The sequence below is a fragment of the Schistocerca piceifrons genome, chromosome 11, assembly GCF_021461385.2.
Source record: "Schistocerca piceifrons isolate TAMUIC-IGC-003096 chromosome 11, iqSchPice1.1, whole genome shotgun sequence".
Lineage (NCBI taxonomy): Eukaryota > Metazoa > Arthropoda > Insecta > Orthoptera > Acrididae > Schistocerca > Schistocerca piceifrons.
In genome coordinates, this window is record NC_060148.1 from 165,567,439 (window position 1) to 165,588,234 (window position 20,796).

The 20,796-nt window shown below is 40.6% G+C and overlaps 1 protein-coding gene across 2 annotated transcripts in view; it reads left to right on the forward strand.

The window, feature by feature from the left end:
• Positions 1 to 20,796, forward strand: part of LOC124719907 — a 66,301-nt gene that overhangs the window by 30,096 nt on the left and 15,409 nt on the right. For both annotated transcript variants that reach the window (XM_047245094.1, XM_047245093.1), the window contains one exon: positions 17,922 to 18,014. In XM_047245094.1, coding sequence (XP_047101050.1) covers positions 17,922 to 18,014 — 93 coding nt within the window. The remainder of the gene's footprint in view (positions 1 to 17,921; positions 18,015 to 20,796) is intronic.

The following is a 20,796-nucleotide window of genomic DNA, read 5'->3' on the forward strand; positions in this document are numbered from 1 at the left end:
TTAAATGCGCACATATTAGTATGGTCATGAAATTCCGATGCTCTTGGAGTATCCTCTGATGCCTTTTTTCTTTTATGACATAATGTAAGATTTTAATGTTTTACACACAAGAACATATGGGCCTCCTAAGTCATAGTCGCTACGCAAGCATGGTGGCGCCTGTTATCTGGCGCGCTCTGACAACTGTTGAAACGAACCTATTTCTGAAAGGTTGTGGAAAATACTGCGAATGGTCATTTGAAAAGTGTTACTTTCAAAGTAAATTTCCTTTTACGCAAGTTGAACTATGTGCAAGTATGTACGATGAATTTCTTAAATCACAGTGTGTTTGACTCTCATTTAAAAATCAACTCTTTGATGATGAGCCATTTGGAAGATTTTTGATCCCAGAAGATAACACATTTATGTCGTTATTAAAAATTTTACTCACTCATTTGTGTGATATATCTGAAAGCGTAATACGCACATAAAAGACCAACATTATATGTGAAAGTTTAGCTTGTCTTGCAGCGTATTAACCGTAGACACCAATATTATAACTTATGTGAAACCTTTGCTTTTCTTGTAGCAATACTATGTATTTTAATTTAAACCATTAACTGTTGCTGTTGGTGTGTTCGTGCTACTTAACAGTGATGTTGCTTTTGGCTGACTACATCATGTGTCCTATGTTCTGAATATCCGCGGTCATCGGCTTACAAAAGCATATCGCAATCTAGATTTCAATGCTTCGGAAAGTAACATGCAGTTTTTGGTGGAATTCGAATTTATACTTTTGTAATACGAAAATATGCAGTGTACATGTTGCTGTACATCAAAGATGTTTCCAAAAGGTGTTTTTCCCTCCGAGTTTTGTTTTCTAAAGTGCCGGGAAATTCTACGCTCTTGTATAAAACCATGACCATTCAAAGAATTGATAAGTTACACAGTACCGAGAGAAAATATAGTCAATGAACAGGGAAAAAGTGTGCTTTCACCAAGGAGAAAGTGTATTTTTAACCGAGAAATCCGGGAGAAATCCGTGTATTTTTTTTCCTTGTCCGCGTATACACCCTGATCACCTTCAGGAAAAAGTTTTTCACCTGAAGTAGCAACTTGTCTAAATCAATGACAATTTTACCACCTGTGAAGCCAACCTTCACTTGCTTGGAATTTGCTTCTTCACCCGTTAGGGCCCAGAAGTGGGGCCCTTGTGTTTTTCCTGATGAAACCAAACTCACAATGTGTTATCGGAGAGTTCAGGTTTTGGTTTTTCTAATAGTTTTTAAAGCATTTTCACCATTTACAGTTAACAAAGAACATAAAGATCTTTTTGCTTCTTTTTTTTCAGTTTGTAATGGTTGTCACTCCATCACCCCTTTCAGAAGCTAATTTCTTAACTGACTCACCTGTGTCAAATCTTTGTAGAACACTGAGTTTCTGTTTGATTGTGCACACAACACATTTCCTTTTCTGTTCTGTAGCAATTTTTAGTCTTTCAGAATTCCTTGCATTTCTTAATCACAATTTAAATTGTATAAAACTACACTGCAGCTTTAAAGTTAAATGGAATTCTGTACAAATTTTAAAAAGCACACTGATAAAACAGCAGATTAAAGAGTACAGTAAAGTAAACAGTCCGGCAGTACAGTAGTCTGTCAACTGAGCAGTGTGAGGAGCATGACATAGAGAAACACCTTTTGTGGCAGGAGAAAGTCGATCAAATCGACGGGTAATCTGAGAAATCGGTTAATCGAAAGTCAGGTAATCGAGGTTCTGCTGTAGTGTAGGGGTGATTTTGTGTTTTAACTCATTTCTGCAAAGTATTTGCACTAAAATATTACAGAGAATAATTACTGTTTTTGACAAATAGTGACTTAGATTAACTGTAGCAGTATTGTATGTTGTTTAGTTAAATCCCAGCACATGTTGAATAGCCGGCCGCTGTGGCCGAGTGGTTCTAGGCGCTTTAGTCTGGAACCGCGCTGCTGCTACGGTCGCAGGTTCGAATCCTGCCTCGAGCATGGTTGTGTGTGGTGTCCTTAGGTTAGTTAGGTTTAAGTAGTTCTAAGTTCTAGGGGACTGATGACCTCAGATGTTAAGTCCCATAGTGCTTAGAGCCATTTGAACCATGTTGTCTAGGAACTCCTGTTGAGGTAGTCGAGCAGCTTATGGAATGCATTGGCAAAGCTATAGCCGAGTTGGAGTAAGAAGATATCTGGCAGGTGCCAGTGCTGTTGCTATAGACACATTCACAAAATTGTGTTATGTGATTGGTTGCGGTAGGCGTGTGAAGCTGTCGTGCCGAGCCCACTGCAGCTGTCAGGGATCATCTTATGCTGACTCGATTGTATTAAATTACTAGAGCATCCATGCTGATGCAGATTGTAGTAATGAAGATGAAGATGACTCTGAAGTGGATTATGCTGATTGCAATGGCCATGAATGAGATTGCAGTTGTGTTACAGAAATAAATAGTGAAGCAAGTAAAGGTATTGAGTCATATGAATAAAAATGAGAACATTCTCCAGAGTTGATACTCAGAGCAAAAGCACATTCTCAGAGAAAGTTCTCAGTTTTGTATGAACAAAAACTAGGAAGCATGAACTCTGACCGGGGAGTACTTTCTGTCTACCTCCCCTCCTTATTAAGTAAGTTCTCAGCAAAGAGATTAACATCCAACATCTTTGGTTCTCAGTTTGTTTCGTTTGCTGTGTGTTTTATGACACCGAAAGTTTTTCTCACGTTATTTCTGTGCCAAAATGGAAGATTCAGAATTAGCCTTCGTGAACATTGTAAAAGATTATCTAGCAATCATCAGCAAATCACAAACTCCAGCCGCAAGAAGAGAGAAAGCAGATTGTATTAAGGAAATACAACACCGTTACAGGGTTAGTTTTGGGAAAGAAATTACAGACGGGATGATTATGAAGAAACTGCACAATATGAAATCGAGCACCAAGGCCAAGGCGGATATAAATAAGACGGGAAACATTAAGATTCCCTGAAAAATTGGAAACAGAAATTTTTGTATGGAGATGACTGCAACTATCCACAGAGTTCATGGTAAGCCCCATGCTTTCTGTTTTTTTTTTTTTTTTTTTTTTTTTTTTTTTTAAATTGTTATTATGTTCTTAATGCTGTGAAATTGTGATTCAGAAAAATACTTGTTTGTAACGTGTGAAAATGAAACAGTGTTTGGTAAAATTCGTCTAATATTTTCTGTAAAAGTATCACAGTGTACTGTGCATGAAACTGGACAAACCCCTCCCACATTTCTGCGTAAACCTGCTTGCTACTACTATTACTTTTTTTTCTCTCTATCTTTATGTTTATTAGGAGCTTGTGCAGTAGGATTTTCACTAATATTTCACGATGGGTAGTGACGTAAACTTTTTTGAAGTCTAACAAAGGTGATGGTTGAATTCTCTGTTTTCAGACTTTTTGACATTTTATTACCCATTGACAGATAATTTGGTCGCGAAAGCTCCTTCCTGTTCGAAATCCCGTCTGATGTTTTGAAACTTCTCAGTAGAGTTGCACCTGAATTCTTGTGTGTCTAATCCTAGACAAAGTCTTAACACGGTCGAGTCACCTCGATGTGACCACCGTCTGTGTTCGGTGTCAACGTGCAGTAACCACTCACAAATGGCAGGTGTCGGCACTAGCAATGTGTGCTTATATAAATCACTAGCAATGTGCAGATATATAAAGCACATTGGGGGCATGTGGAAAACATTGCAGTTGTTGTCATAAAGGGAAAATGGAGCAATTTATCTGATGCCCAAAATGGTGCGATCATTGGCTTTCTTACCGAGGGTGGAAGCATTTCTCAAATGCCTAAGTTTGTAAACGATCGCAGAGGTGTGTACGGGCGAACAGACGGGCAACTGTTCAGCGAATGTCGCTGCACGTGGGCCTCCGCAGCGGGCACCCGGTTCGTGCCAACTATTGTTCGATGACGACAACGAAGACTGGAATTTGTGTTCTGATACTGCAACTGCACGTCCACTGAGTGGTGACTGCTGTCATTTTCAGATGACTCACATTTTATTCTCCATATGACAGGTGACCATTGGCGTGTACGGCACGAACTGTCCGAAAGCAGACGTTATTGTCTGGAGAATGTTTTTTGTGGCATTCCCAGGATGGTCGGCATTCTGGAAGGTGCAGTGGATCGACAATCGATTGTTGTTCGTCGGCACGGTGCCACCTACCGGCAAGTCTGCGATGTCTCGACGGAGTTTGCAGTGCGCATGCATCGTTCAGATAGCACCGGGATGACCTTTGTGTAGTCCCCTGACTGCCAAAGCCCCCAATTTAAACCCAGTAGAGACTGTGGGCCTGCCTTGGTTGGGTTGTTGCTGCAGTGGATCCTGAACTGAGAAAACTAGTGCAGCTGGCCACGGCAGTGCAGTCGGCGTGGCTCCACGTCCCTCCTGCACGTCTTGCAGTGGTCCGTGCTCCAAAAGTTGGTTACGCTGGCTTCTGACAGGTGGTCACATTAATGGACTGGACAATGTAGATGAGGTCAAGTAGAGATGTGTCTCAATAATTATTTGGATCCATTGGGATTAGGAATAAATTTCTCTCTGACTGCAAAACATTATATTCAATTCATTTTTATTGTGTTGTGATCATCTTCGAGAATACCGACCCTGTCTTGAGACGGACCTGGTATACACACTACCGGCCATTAAAATTGCTACACCACGAAGATGACGTGCTACAGACATGAAATTTAACTGACAGGAAGAAGATGCTGTGATATGCAAATGGTTAGCTTTTCAGAGCATTCACACAAGGTTGGCACCGGTGGCGACACCTACAACGTGCTGACATGAGGAAAGTTTCCAACAGATTTTCATATACAAACAGCAGTTGACTGGCGTTGCCTGGTGAAACGTTGTTGTGATGCCTCATGTAAGGAGGAGAAATGAGTACCATCACGTTTCCTACTTTGATAAAGGTCAGATTGTAGCCTATCGCGATTGCGGTTTATCGTATCCCGACATTACTGCTCGCATTGGTCGATATCTGATGACTGTTAGCAGAATATGGAATCGGTCGGTTCAGGGGGGGGTAATAGGGAACACCGTGCTGGATCCCAACAGCCTCGTATCACTAGCAGTCGAGATGACAGGTATCTTATCTGCATGGCTGTAACGGATCGTGCTGCCACGTCTCGATCCCTGAGTCAACAGATGGGGACGTTTGCAAGACAACAACCATCTGCACTAACAGTTCGACGATGTCTGCAGCAGAACGGACTATCAGCTTGGCGACCACGGCTGCGGTTACTCTTGACGCATCACAGACAGGAGCGCCTGCGATGGTGTACTCTACAATGAACCTGGTTGCACGAAAGGCAAAACGTCAATTTTTTCGGATAAATCCAGGTTCTGTTTACAGCATCGTGATGGTCACATCCGTGTTTGGCGACATCACAGTGAACGCACATTGGAAGCGTGTATTCGTCATCCCCATACTGGCGTATCACCCGGCGTGATGGTATGGGGTGCCATTGGTTACACGTCTCGGTCACCTCTTGTTCACATTGACAGCACTTTGAACAGTGGACGTTACATTTCAGATGTGTTATCACCCGTGGCTCTTCCCTTCATTCGGTCCCTGCGAAACCTTTCATTTCAGCAGGATAATGCACGACCACATGTTGCATGTCCTGTACGGGCCTTTCTGGATACAGAAAATGTTCGACTGCTGCCCTGGCCAGTACATTCTCTAGATCTATCACCAATTGAAAACGTCTGGTCAATTGTGGCTCGTCACAATACGCCAGTCACTACTCTTGATGAACTGTGGTATCGTGTTGAAGCTGCCTGGGCAGCTGTACCTGTACACGCCATCCAAGCTCTGTTTGACTCAATGCCCAGGTGTATCAAGGCCGTTATTACGGCCAGAGGTGGTTGTTCTGGGTACTGATTTCTCAGGATCTATGCACCCAAATTGCATGAAAATGTAATCACATGTCAGTTCTAGTATAATATATTTTTCCAATGAATACACGTTTATCATCTGCATTTCTTCTTGGTGTGCAATTTTAATGGCCAGTAGTGTATATGTCTAATCGATATGTGGTACGGTTTTTCTGGAATTGTGGCTTCCTGTCGGCACAGTCCACCAGTAGCATACACGGTAAAACCCTCACCATTGGGGAGATGACTCCATGAGTTGCCGTCGGCAGCAGATTACATTTTCTGAGAGGTGATTTATTGGATTACTGTGTCATAAGAAAACAATCTTTCTTTATATTATCCCTGAACTTTAATACCCCTCCAAATTTCTCTTTGGTTACCTTTATTGCTTGGTCACTGTACAGACTGAATAAAGTGGGAGACAGGCCACAGCCCTGTCTCACTTACTTCTGACCTACTCCTCCACTTTCATGCCACAGTTGCTGTGTAAGTTGTAATTAACGTTTCATTCTCTGTTTTTTATACTTGCTACCTTGAGAATTTCAGAGTATGTGTTCTAGTCGACACTGCGAATTGTCACCTCGGCAACATGTTTTTGGGACTCCGTTATTAAACAATCCACGCAAATATGCCTTGCGGAAAATCTAATGAACTGTGATAGTGGCTACCAGTTGGACAGTGTGTGAAACACTATCATCTCTACAGTTTGCACTAACGAAGATAAGGGAGTGGACCGACGTTCGCGGGTGAGCGGTAATGCGTGGAACAGCTGAGTTCTGTGGGCCTACAAGTGAGGATGCTGCCGCCGGGTAGTGTGGTCCGTGTGTCAACTTGATTTTGATACACACGTGGAATACTCACACGGCACTATACAGGGTGAGTCGGAAGGAAAGGTACATGTTTCGAGGAGCAATGGTCTTAGCGATACTGAACAAAGTACTTCGTATGAACATACATCCATTGTGTAGCAGTTTCCTGGTAAACTAATGAAAACATGAGGAACAGGTCAAATGCAGGTGATAGTAAATGAAACACGATAATTAATGTTTTGTTTAATTGTGTACATTTGCTCACGAAAGATGTCCTCGAAGTCCACCACCAATGGCAGTGCATTTTGCAGTTCTTGTACATAGCTTCTGTGTTGCCGATCTGAGCTCATTTGTAAAGTCTTTTACTTGAGCACAAGCGTGAAAATACAAGCGAGAAGTTCCTCATTTGTGTCCACACTGCACCTGTAGACTTTACTCTTGAGTCAACACCACAAACAGTAATCTGACGGAGTGAGATCGGCGACCTCAGTGGGTTGGACGTGGTACTGAGACGTGAGGTAAACAATGTGTAAACTTGTAGGACATGTCCCTCCACCGTGTTAAAGTGAAGTATGCATCGAAACGGTCAGTAAAGATGAGCCTAATGTCACTTTGGGTGTAGTTGCTTGTGAGTGCTGGAGGAGGAGGTCATGCAACTGATACCCATGATTTTCAAACAGCTGTGTGTTGGATACGGTGAAGAAAAGAGCATGCATTTATTTGAAGCTTTGTGTGTTCAGAATCACCAATACTGTAAACATCAAAACATGTACCTTTCCTCGTGAATTGCCCCGTACATTGAGGAATGAAGGACGTCTCCGACGGCTAACTTGAGGATGACTGTCAGGTGCCCGCTTTAAATATAGTGGGATGTACTCAATGATGATTGGCTGTCAACCTGAAATTTGTTTGAATTAGTATAGTCAAAAACTTTCTCTACATCCCTTCTTTGACCTATCTTCTAGGGTAACTCATAGAGTCGGTAATGTCTTGTATTTTCGAACATGTCTCTGGAACCTAAACTGATCTTACCTGAGGTCAGCTTCTACCAGTTTGTCCTTTCTTTTGTAAATAATTGATGTCAGTATTTTGTAAGCATGATTTATTAAACTGTCATTGTTGTTGTTGTTGTTGTTTTTGTTGTGATCTTCAGTCCTAAGACTGATTTGATGCAGCTCTCCATGCTGCTCTATCCTGTGCAAGCTTCATCATCTCCCAGTACCTACTGCAGTCTACATCCTCCTGAATCTGCTTACTGTATTCATCTCTTGGTCTCCCTCTACGATTTTTGCCCCCCACGCTGCCCTCCAGTACTAAATTGGTGATCCCTTGATGCCTCAGAACATGTCCTACCAACTGATCCCTTCTTCTAGTCAAGTTGTGCCACAAACTCCTCTTCTCTCCAATTCTATTCAATACCTCCTCATTATTTATGTGATCTACCCATCTAATCTTCAGCATTTTTCTGTAGCACCACATTTCGAAAGCTTCTATTCTCTTCTTGTCCAAACTATTTATCGTCAATGTTTCACTTCCATACATGGCTACACTCCATACAAATACTTTCAGAAACAATTCCTGACACTTAAATCTATACTCGATGTTTACAAATCTCTCTTCTTCAGAAACGCCTTTTTTGCTAGTCTACATTTTATATCCTCTCTACTTCGACCATCATCAGTTATTTTGCTCCCCAAATAGCAAAACTTCTTTACTACTTTCAGTGTCTCATTTCCTTATCTAATTCCCTCAGCATCACCCGACTTCACTCGACTACATTCCATTATCCTCGTTTTGCTTTTGTTGATGTTTATCTAATATCTTCCTTTTGAGACACTGTCCATGCCATTCACCCGCTCCTCCAAGTCCTTTGCTGTCTCTGACAGAATTACAATGTCATCGATGAACCCTAAAGTTTTCATTTCTTCTCCGTGGATTTAAATTCCTACTCCGAATTTTTTTTTTGTTTCGTTTACTGCTTGCTCAATATACAGATTGAATAACATCAGCCGGCCGCTGTGGCCGAGCGGTTCTAGGCGCTTCAGTCCGGAACCGCGCTGCTGCTGCGGTCGCGGGTTCGAATCCTGCCTCGGGCATGGATGTGAGTGATGTCCTTAGGATAGTTAGAGCCATTTGAATAACATCAGGGAGAGGCTACAACCTTGTCTCACTCCCTTCCCAACCACTGCTTCCCTTTCATGCCCCTCGACTCTTATAACTGCCATCTGGTTTCTGTACAAATTGTAAATAGCCTTTCGCTCCCTGTATTTTACCCCTGCCACCTTCAGAATTTGAAAGAGAGTATTCCAGTCAACATTGTCAAAAGCTTTCTCTAAGTCTACAAATGCTAGAATGTTAGGTTTGCCTTTCCTTAATCTTTCTTCTACGATAAGTCATAAGGTCAGTATTGCCTCACGTGTTCCAACATTTTTACAAAATCCAAACTGATCTCACCCGAGGTCAGCTTCTACCAGTTTTTCCATTCGTCTGTAAAGAATTCGCGTTAGTATTTTGCAGCTGTGACTTATTAAACTGATAGTTCGGTAATTTTCACATCTGTCAACACCTGATTTCTTTGGGATTGGAATTATTATATTCTTCTTGAAGTCTGAGGGTATTTCGCCTGTCTCATACATCTTGCTCACCAGATGGTAGAGTTTTGTTAGGCCTGGCTCCCCCAAGGCTGTCAGTAGTTCTAATGGAATGATGTCTACTCCCGGGGTCTTGTTTCGACTTTGGTCTTTCAGTACTCTGTCAAACTCTTCACGCAGTATCGTATTTCCCATTTCGTCTTCATCTACATCCTCTTCCATTTCCATAATATTGTCCTCAAGTACATCACCCTTGTATAGACCCTCTGTATACTCCTTCCACCTTTCTGCTTTCCCTTCTTTGCTTAGAACTGGGTTTCCATCTGAGCTCTTGATATTCATGCAAGTGGTTCTCTTTTCTCCAAAGGTCTCTTTAATTTTCCTGTAGGCTGTATCTATCTTACCCCTAGTGGGATAAGCCTCTACATCCTTACATTTATCCTCTAGCCTTCCTTCTTAGCCATTTTGCACTTCGTGTCGATCTCATTTTTGAGGCGTTTGTATTCCTTTTTGCCTGCTTCATTTTCTGCATTTTTATATTTTCTCCTTTCATCAATTAAATTATTTCTGCTGTTACCCAAGGGTTTCTACTAGCCCTTGTTTTTTTACCTATTTGGTCGTCTGCTGCCTTCACTATTTCATCGCTCAAAGCTACCCATTCTTCTTCTACTGTATTTCTTTCCCCCATTCCTGTCAATTGTTCCCTTGTGCTGTCCCTTAAACTATGTACAACCTCTGGTTTAGTCAGTTTATCCATTTCCCATCTCCTGAAATTCCATCCTTTTTGCAGTTTCTGTAGTTTTAATCTACAGTTCATAACCAATAGATTGTGGTCAGAGTCCACATCTGCCCCTGAAAATGTTTTACAATTTAAAATCTGGTTCCTACATCTCTGTCTTACCATTATATAATCTGTCTGATACCTTCTAGTATCTCCAGGATTCTTCCATGTATACAACCTTCTTTTATGATTCTTGAACAAAGTGTTAGCTATGATTAAGTTATGCTCTGTACAAAATTCTACCAGACGGCTTCCTCTTTCATTTCTTACCCCCAATCCATAGTCACCTACTGTTTCCTTCTCTCCCTTTTCCTGATGGTTCAGTAATATTAGCACATGTCAGCACCTCCATTCTTTGGAATTGGAATTACAGTGTTAAGTTCTTTTAGAAGTCTTGACAGTGTTTTGCCTGTCACCTTGCACACTAGGTGGAATAGTTTTCTCGTGGCTGGCTCTCTCGAGGTTCTCAGTAATTTACTCTAGGGCCGTAGTTTCCACTGAGATATTTCGTTGCTCTGTCAAATTTTTCTTGCAGTACCGTATCTCCCATCTCTATTTCATCTACTTCCTCTTGTCTTCCTGTTCACCACCACCACCTTCATCAGTTTTCAGCCTCTCTTCTGCTTTTGTTCCTTCCATTATACATGGTGTCCCAGGGAGAATGATCAATATTCAGGGGTGTGCCAGGAGTGAAGATTCAGAGCCAAAAAATTTAGAAATTAAGGACTGTAAAATGCATATCTTAAGAGCTTAGTAGCACTCGTTCGTTGGAAGAGGTGTGTTTTAGAGTATCAAAAATGAATGAGTGCTAGTAGCTCTTAAGACTTTGACCACTGTGGACAAGCTAACTCGTCGTGCTTCAGCACACTCTGTTTAAATGCAGCAGCTGGGTTTTCCTTAATCATCATTGACGTGTTTACGCTTCCCGTTCTGCTGACCCTCTCGCTGCTGCGGACAAGTTAGATCCGTAGCTTGCTGAATAAAAATGTCCGAGTATTCATCGTACAACACACGTGTCACTTTGTGTGCTATCGTTTGCATAAAACCTAATTTTGATATCTTGAACTGTTTACAAAATATGACGATTGTTGTGACCACACGATTATCGATGCTCGGGGGGGGGGGGGGGGGGGGGGGGATTAGGCACACTGTGTGTCAGATATAGAAACTGATATCTCGAGAATGAAATGGAGATATTGTTGTGCTCTCAATTTTAAATAAAATTTTGGTATCTTATCTACATTTCATACACTGAAGTATACCAACTAAAATCAACCATAAACAAAGCATACGCAATGTGTTTTTACATCTGCAAACACTTTAAAGCCCCCCCCATGAACCACGGACCTTGCCGTTGGTGGGGAGGCTTGCGTGCCTCAGCGATACAGATAGCCGTACCGTAGGTGCAACCACAACGGAGGGGTATCTGTTGAGAGGCCAGACAGACGTGTGGTTCCTGAAGAGGGGCAGCAGCCTTTTCAGTAGTTGCAAGGGCAACAGTCTGGATGATTGACTGATCTGGCCTTGTAACAATAACCAAAACGGCCTTGCTGTGCTGGTACTGCGAACGGCTGAAAGCAAGGGGAAACTACAGCCGTAATTTTTCCCGAGGGCATGCAGCTTTACTGTATGATTACATGATGATGGCGTCCTCTTGGGTAAAATATTCCGGAGGTAAAATAGTCCCCCATTCGGATCTCCGGGCGGGGACTACTCAAGAGGATGTCGTTATCAGGAGAAAGAAAACTGGCGTTCTACGGATCGGAGCGTGGAATGTCAGATCCCTTAATCGGGCAGGTAGGTTAGAAAATTTAAAAAGGGAAATGGATAGGTTGAAGTTAGATATAGTGGGAATTAGTGAAGTTCGGTGGCAGGAGGAACAAGACTTCTGGTCAGGTGACTACAGGGTTATAAACACAAAATCAAATAGGGGTAATGCAGGAGTAGGTTTAATAATGAATAGGAAAATAGGAATGCGGGTAAGCTACTACAAACAGCATAGTGAACGCATTATTGTGGCCAAGATAGATACGAAGCCCACACCTACTACAGTAGTACAAGTTTATATGCCAACTAGCTCTGCAGATGACGAAGAAATTGAAGAAATGTATGATGAAATAAAAGAAATTATTCAGATTGTGAAGGGAGACGAAAATTTAATAGTCATGGGTGACTGGAATTCGAGTGTAGGAAAAGGGAGAGAAGGAAACATAGTAGGTGAATATGGACTGGGGGACAGAAATGAAAGAGGAAGCCGCCTTGTAGAATTTTGCACAGAGCACAACATAATGATAACTAACACTTGGTTTAAGAATCATGAAAGAAGGTTGTATACATGGAAGAACCCTGGAGATACTAAAAGGTATCAGATAGATTATATAATGGTAAGACAGAGATTTAGGAACCAGGTTTTAAATTGTAAGACATTTCCAGGGGCAGATGTGGACTCTGACCACAATCTATTGGTTATGACCTGTAGATTAAAACTGAAGAAACTGCAAAAAGGTGGGAATTTAAGGAGATGGGACCTGGATAAACTAAAAGAACCAGAGGTTGTACAGAGATTCAGGGAGAGCATAAGGGAGCAATTGACAGGAATGGGGGAAATAAATACAGTAGAAGAAGAATGGGTAGCTTTGAGGGATGAAGTAGTGAAGGCAGCAGAGGATCAAGTAGGTAAAAAGACGAGGGCTAGTAGAAATCCTTGGGTAACAGAAGAAATATTGAATTTAATTGATGAAAGGAGAAAATATAAAAATGCAGTAACTGAAACAGGCAAAAAGGAATACAAACGTCTCAAAAATGAAATCGACAGGAAGTGCAAAATGGCTAAGCAGAGATGGCTAGAGGACAAATGTAAGGATGTAGAGGCATATCTCACTAGGGGTAAGATAGATACCGCCTACAGGAAAATTAAAGAGACCTTTGGAGATAAGAGAACGACTTGTATGAATATCAAGAGCTCAGATGGAAACCCAGTTCTAAGCAAAGAAGGGAAAGCAGAAAGGTGGAAGGAGTATATAGAGGGTCTATACAAGGGCGATGTACTTGAGGACAATATTATGGAAATGGAAGAGGATGTAGATGAAGATGAAATGGGAGATATGATACTGCGTGAAGAGTTTGACAGAGCACTGAAAGACCTGAGTCGAAACAAGGCCCCCGGAGTAGACAACATTCCATTGGAACTACTGACGGCCGTGGGAGAGCCAGTCCTGACAAAACTCTACCATCTGGTGAGCAAGATGTATGAAACAGGCGAAATACCCTCAGATTTTAAGAAGAATATAATAATTCCAATCCCAAAGAAAGCAGGTGTTGACAGATGTGAAAATTATCGAACTATCAGCTTAATAAGTCACAGCTGCAAAATACTAACACGAATTCTGTACAGACGAATGGAAAAAGTAGTAGAAGCCAACCTCGGGGAAGATCAGTTTGGATTCCGTAGAAACACTGGAACACGTGAGGCAATACTGACCTTACGACTTATCTTAGAAGAAAGATTAAGGAAAGGCAAACCTACGTTTCTAGCATTTGTAGACTTAGAGAAAGCTTTTGACAATGTTGACTGGAATTCTCTCTTTCAAATTCTAAAGGTGGCAGGGGTAAAATACAGGGAGCGAAAGGCTATTTACAATTTGTACAGAAACCAGATGGCAGTTATAAGAGTCGAGGGACATGAAAGGGAAGCAGTGGTCGGGAAGGGAGTAAGACAAGGTTGTAGCCTCTCCCCGATGTTGTTCAATCTGTATATTGAGCAAGCAGTAAAGGAAACAAAAGAAAAATTAGGAGTAGGTATTAAAATTCATGGAGAAGAAATAAAAACTTTGAGGTTCGCCGATGACATTGTAATTCTGTCAGAGACAGCAAAGGACTTGGAAGAGCAGTTGAATGGAATGGACAGTGTCTTGAAAGGAGGATATAAGATGAACATCAACAAAAGCAAAACAAGGATAATGGAATGTAGTCTAATTAAGTCGGGTGATGCTGAGGGAATTAGATTAGGAAATGAGGCACTTAAAGTAGTAAAGGAGTTTTGCTATTTGGGGAGCAAAATAACTGATGATGGTCGAAGTAGAGAGGATATAAAATGTAGGCTGGCAATGGCAAGGAAAGCGTTTCTGAAGAAGAGAAATTTGTTAACATCCAGTATTGATTTAAGTGTCAGGAAGTCGTTTCTGAAAGTATTCGTATGGAGTGTAGCCATGTATGGAAGTGAAACATGGACGATAAATAGTTTGGACAAGAAGAGAATAGAAGCTTTCGAAATGTGGTGCTATAGAAGAATGCTGAAGATTAGGTGGGTAGATCACATAACTAATGAGGAAGTATTGAATAGGATTGGGGAGAAGAGAAGTTTGTGGCACAACTTGACCAGAAGAAGGGATCGGTTGGTAGGACATGTTCTGAGGCATCAAGGGATCACCAATTTAGTATTGGAGGGCAGCGTGGAGGGTAAAAATCGTAGAGGGAGACCAAGAGATGAATACACTAAGCAGATTCAGAAGGATGTAGGTTGCAGTAGGTACTGGGAGATGAAAAAGCTTGCACAGGATAGAGTAGCATGGAGAGCTGCATCAAACCAGTCTCAGGACTGAAGACCACAACAACAACAACACTTTAAAGCTTTTTGCAGTGCTTTAGTTAATTTGATGCAGCACAGTAACTGTGACGAATGTGGTCCTTTATCAAGCAGAGATATCGGACCGTAAAATGTGCAAAAATCAAATTTTTTCACCAAATAGTTTTTTTGAAAATTGGACGATAAGTATTTCGTAGCTGCTGTAATGCTGTCTCTCAGCACAGGTAACGGCATTAGGCAAGCAGTGACAGCGACGACATAGTGCTCTCAGCTCGGAAAGCAGAAAGTGTGTCTGTAGCAGTCAAATGGTTTAGATATGCGTTTTACTTTCTAAATATTCCTTTCACCTTTTTGCTTTCCCTTACCATGTGAACTCTTTATATTCATTAGCTGCTTCTCATTTCTCCAAATATGTCTTTTTAATTTTCCTATATATAACTTCTTTCTTCCCTCTAATTACGCATGTTTCTACAGCCTTGCGTTTGTCCTCTAGCCAGTCCTGGTTAGCAGTTTTGCAGTTTTTTTCAATCTCATGTTTCGTATGTCTGTATTCTGTTCTGCCTGGTACTATTTGATATCCCTACAAATTTACACCTGTGTGTTTGTTTGATTCGACAGTTGTGACTCATTAATATTGTAGTCGGAGGACGACACGCGTTTTTGATTCGTAAACTGTACAGTTTTACATTTTTTAACATTTACAGCATGTTGCCAATCTTACACCACTTCAAAATCCTATCAAGATGTGATTGATTATTTTTGTAGCTTTTGGCAGATGGTGCTTTGTTTTAGAAACCTGTATCCCATCTGTGAAAAGTCAGTTTGCTCTTAATATTGTTTGCAGGGCTATTAATGTACAGTATAAACAGCAAGGATCCCAACACATTTCTCTGGGGCAGCCCTGAAGTTACTTATACATCTGACGATGACACTCTGTCCGAGATAACATGCTGCATCCTTCCTGTCGAGAAATCCTCAGTCGAGTCACAAGTAGATTCTGCTATATGAGTAAATGATGGGCAATATTACACCTACACTTAATGAAATCAATTGTCGTAACTTCCTGGCAGATTAAAACTGTGTGTTTGTCGAGGACTTGAACCTCGACCTTTGCCTTTCAGTGGCAAGTGCTCTACTGAGGGGAGCTCAGTCGGTAGAGCATTTGCCCACAAAAATCAAATGCCCCTTTCCAAAGCTTGGTCCGGTAAAGAGTTTTAATGTGTTAACAAGGTTCAAACAAAAATTGTTATACAAGTTGTGATGTAGTAACGAAAAAGTTTTCAGTGATCCGGGAAATGTATAAGTGTATAATGAATGACAGTCTCGTATCACAATGTATATTTGTAACCAGCGATAACAAACAAAAATTGTGATCCAAGATTGGAAGTGTAATAAAACAGATACTGTTACATTAGATGTAAGTCATCGTTTATCACAAATAGTAATTATTTTGTGTAATACTGTGGTGGCAACACTTTGCCGAAATGAACTGAACTGCAGTAACACTCCCGTAGTGTAAGAAAACAGTCTGCTTGGAGATGAGGGATTGCCACTCTCATAACATGGTGTGGAGCTGATAAGTGATGACAATGAATTTTTCCTCAGTATTTTGTTTGTGTATTGTCTTCGTGATAGAGAAGATATCTCGTTTTACTTAATCTAGAGAGAGCTTTTGACAATGTTGATTGGAATGCACTCTCAGAAAATATGAAGGTAGCAAGGATACAGTACAGGTAGCAAAGGGTATCTACAACTTGTACAGAAAAGAATCTGCAGTCCTAGGAGTCAACGGAAGCGGCGGTCGAGAAGAGAGGGCGACGGGGCTGGAGCCTCTCCCTGATGTTATTCAATCTGTACTTTGAGCGAGCAGCAGGAAAAAAAACGGAGGAGAAATTTTGTTAGAGAACTAAACTCCAGAGAAAAGAAGTAAAAATGTTGAGCTTTGTCGATGACATTACTTGGAAGAGCTGTTGAATGGAGTGGTCAGTTTCTTGAAAGTTCGAATTGAACGTCAGTGAGAGTAAAGTAAATATAATGGAATGTTGTCAGATTAAATCAGGTGGTACAGAAGGAATGAGATTACGTAACACGGCTCTAAAAGTAGTAGATCAGATTTGCTATTTGGTCACCAAAATAACTGACGATGTCTGAAATAGAGAGGATATAAAATGCAGATTGGCTAGGCTATAGCAGGGAAAGTGTTTTTGAAAAAGAGGCCTTTGATAACATCTAACATTAATTTAAGTGTTAGGATGTCTTTTCTGAAACCATTTGTCCAAAGTGTAGCCTCGCGCAGAAAAGAAATGTGGACAATATTGATTTCAGACGAGAAGAGAGTAGCAGCCTTTGAAATGGGGGTGCTACAGGAGGATGCTGAAGATTAGGTGGATAAATCAACTACCTGAGGAGGAGGAGGAGGAGGAGGAGGTGGTGGTGGTGGTAATGAATCCAATGGGTAAAAAAATTATTGCTCAACTTGATGAAAATGAGGGATCAGTTGACAGAACGTGTGCAGAGATTTCTGAGAGTCATCTGTTGGGCAATGAAAGATAAAAATCATAGAGGGAAATCGAGGGATTACTGCAATATGTATATTTGAGTGGATGTAGGGGGCAGGACTTATGCAGAGATTAATCCAGGGCTGCAAAGGATAGACCACAGTCTGATTCACAAATGATGGCAGTTTGGACTCACAGTTCGAGGCACGGGCGGGAAATGCATCTACTGAGCAGTGCAACAGTTGTGGTACGCATGTGTGCGCCTTTTGTGTTTGATGAAAGCGTGTCTCCTGCAAATTATTTCTCTCGCTCACTTCTGTAGACTTCATCGCTTACCACCATTGTCAACAATAACAGTTCACAACAAATGGAATAAAAATTCACCAAATAACTCGGAACAATCACATTAATGCCCCGAGTTGGCTATGGCTTTCACAATAGAGTGCTCAGAATGTTATTGAATGTTCATCAGCTGTCAGAGAGTAGGTGACCAGAACGAGCCTAAACTCCACCACCATTGTTAGTGGCTCCAACTGCAGCGTGGAAAGCTGCATCGAACCAGTCTTGTAACTGAAAATCACGACGATGACACAGTTTTAACAGCAATAGTGTCAGTTGTTGAGTGGGTTCACCTTTCTCATAGTGCTGACCTATTTGCTTATTTGACTACAGTGGGAGGGGAGGGGGGGGGGTCGAGTACTACTGTACACAGGCAGTTAACTTGCTCTTTTATTTTACACAGGTTAATGGGCACTACGAACCAGCATGTCACCTGTGTGGTTGTGCGGAACGTGACATAGAAGAGGCTCTCAGGCTGGGAAAGGAAGCCAGTGACGTGAGTATTGTAGTGATTTTTGTACGTGAGAACAGTTTTCTTGGACAGTTGTCAGAGTAATCTTGCAAATAAACATACCTGTGTAGGACATAGATGCAACATAACAAATTCTAAGTATGTTGTGGGATGCTATGTAAAACTGCCACTGTCTGTACTTATCTTTTCTAGGAGGCAAACTTTATTAGCAGGCAGTACCATAACAGCCCCAACACCCTCAAATGAACACACATTGTTTTGATTTATGAATCTTTCAGTAATAAGTTACTGTGTGTGGTGGACACAATTAACTATGGTTACGAATATGGGCCGTGTACAGCAAGTGTGTTTCGATGTTTTACGTGCTATCTGTTCTCTTGTAAGGTCCTGTGTTGTGACTCAGGTGTGCACTTGCTTTGCATAAAAAATACAAAGCCATATAATGTAAATTTAGGGCAGTAGCATTAAACTTACAATAATAAGTGATAATACTCATCTTTGATTTTCGTTCAGCCATTGACATTGGGCTCAAGTAACTCTACGCTGCACAGAGTAATATTTCCCTGTGATGTACAACGTAGTAATGAAAAGATGAAAACAGTGATTTAATATTAACTTTCACTGGCATTTTAATGCATTTTAGTCATTTTTCCGAGTACAAAACTATTTACAACTGAGGCTGACACAGTAAGGCACGGCATAACAACTACTACTATCTGTGAGCTTTGACACCCGTCTATTTATACAGTTTTGACAGTAAAAATTAATACATTTGTTGTTGAAATTGTAATTTTAACAGATTTACAATCACAAAAATCAAACTTAGTTATATTAGATTGCATTATGGTATATGTGATGAAACATAAACACAGATTGACTACTCACAACAACAAAGCTTGTTATAATTACGTTTTAAGTTTGTAATATAAGCAGTTTGAACAGTATGTAGACATTGAGTCGTAATTAATCAAATTATTAATGCATTTCCAGTTTTAGTAACATTTACAGTATATTGCAACATTGGCATGGATAATTTTGCGAAATGTGTTTGTTTTACTCATAAATTAAATGTGAATGGTAAATACAGTAATGTTTACATGTCTGACAAAAGAATTTACTTACATTATAGTCAGTTGTGACAAATTTGCTAATAACTGAAATAATTTACTTACCAAGTGGTGACAGGAGTACACACATTTGAAGTATTAAAGTTTGCAAGCTGTCAGAACCAGTGGCCCCTTCTTCTGGCAGAAGGGTTGAAGGGGAAGGAACAGAGGTGAAGGAAAAGGACTCGTGAGGTTGAGGAAAAGGTGTAGAGTTCAGAAACGCCACCCAGAACCATGGGTCGGGGGAAACTTACCGTACGGGAAGAGAAGGAAGGACTGATTCCAATCCAATTACATTATATTTTCAAATATTGATTATTTTCATTGAATTAAAATAATTTAATAGACAAAAATCATGACTTCAAGTATCTGTGGAAAAAAAGTGTATTAGGTAACATACTGAATACGGTATCAGTCACTTCTTTATAGTATCTCCCAGTCTGCCACATTACAGCATGGAGGAATGAGTTTTGTGTGTGGATCAAGTTAATGTTGGAATCGTAAGTAGTTCATGTGTGCAAGATTGAGAATAACAAGGTACTGTGCCGTGTGCAGCTGTAATAGTTCCTGTTTTCATTCTAGGTGGCTAACGCACAATGTGGGTGATTGCTAGCAACTAATTCAGTGCTGGCTGTGTGAGAACTCTTCCAGTTGTGCTCCATAAAGAGACATTTGACATAAAAACAAACACACACACACACACACACACACACACACAAATTCCTTAGAATAATCTCCTAAAAAGAAATTCATATTACATAAATATGAATGAAAGGAACAAGAAAGGTGTTGACATGTAGCAATTCCTTGGAAATGTCTTGATAGCTAAATACTGTATATTTATCACAGATTTTGAGTCATCATCCTCAAATAACTGTGGTCAGAATTAACACAAAAGACAGAATTAGAAAAGTTTTTATATAAACATTAGGAATGAAAGTACGAGTATCAAGTACTTAGAGTATGCTTAGGAAAGCGCATGCAAGTTAACAACACAAGAAAATTGTTCATTGACATGTGTAGGTGCAAAAAACTGTCACTGTGAGACCATCCTAACAAAGTTAGAAAATTTGTTTTTGTGTTGACACGGGCCATCTGTGGCCTCAGTAGGATGATAACTGCTTGCTTTGGTGGAACAATAATAAAAAATGCATATTTTTTTTCTTTATAATGACGGCATGTACATTGCTGTCTCATGATCGAGTATTTGGATGTTGTGCCTGGTATGCTGTACATTCTTTGTATATGTCCCATGATAGTTTTTATTCAAACAAATGCAATGTTGTTATATTTTTTCATTGATGATATGATGCGTATTGTAAAAAAAAGGTCAGATTTACTGTAATAAGGCATATTTACAGTGTTTTGTATATTGTGAACACTATGTAAAAGTATACTTCAATCCTTGAGATCAGTGCCATCTGGCACCAAGTTGAAGCATTACGGTTCTTGAGTCTGCTGCCTCAAGTCTAGCGTGTGACATCTCCAAGTAATATCTTTTTGAAAATACACTTAATGACAACTGCAGATGAGAGTGTACAATTTTCTTTTATTGCTCACTCGTGCAAGCTTTCCTAAGCATATTGTAAAATGTTTATACTCAGTGTGTACTTTAATTTCCCGATATTTCATTGGTCTTGTAGTCATTATGTATCTGCTTTTCTAATTCTGTTTTTTGTGTTGGTTTTAGCGACAGTTAT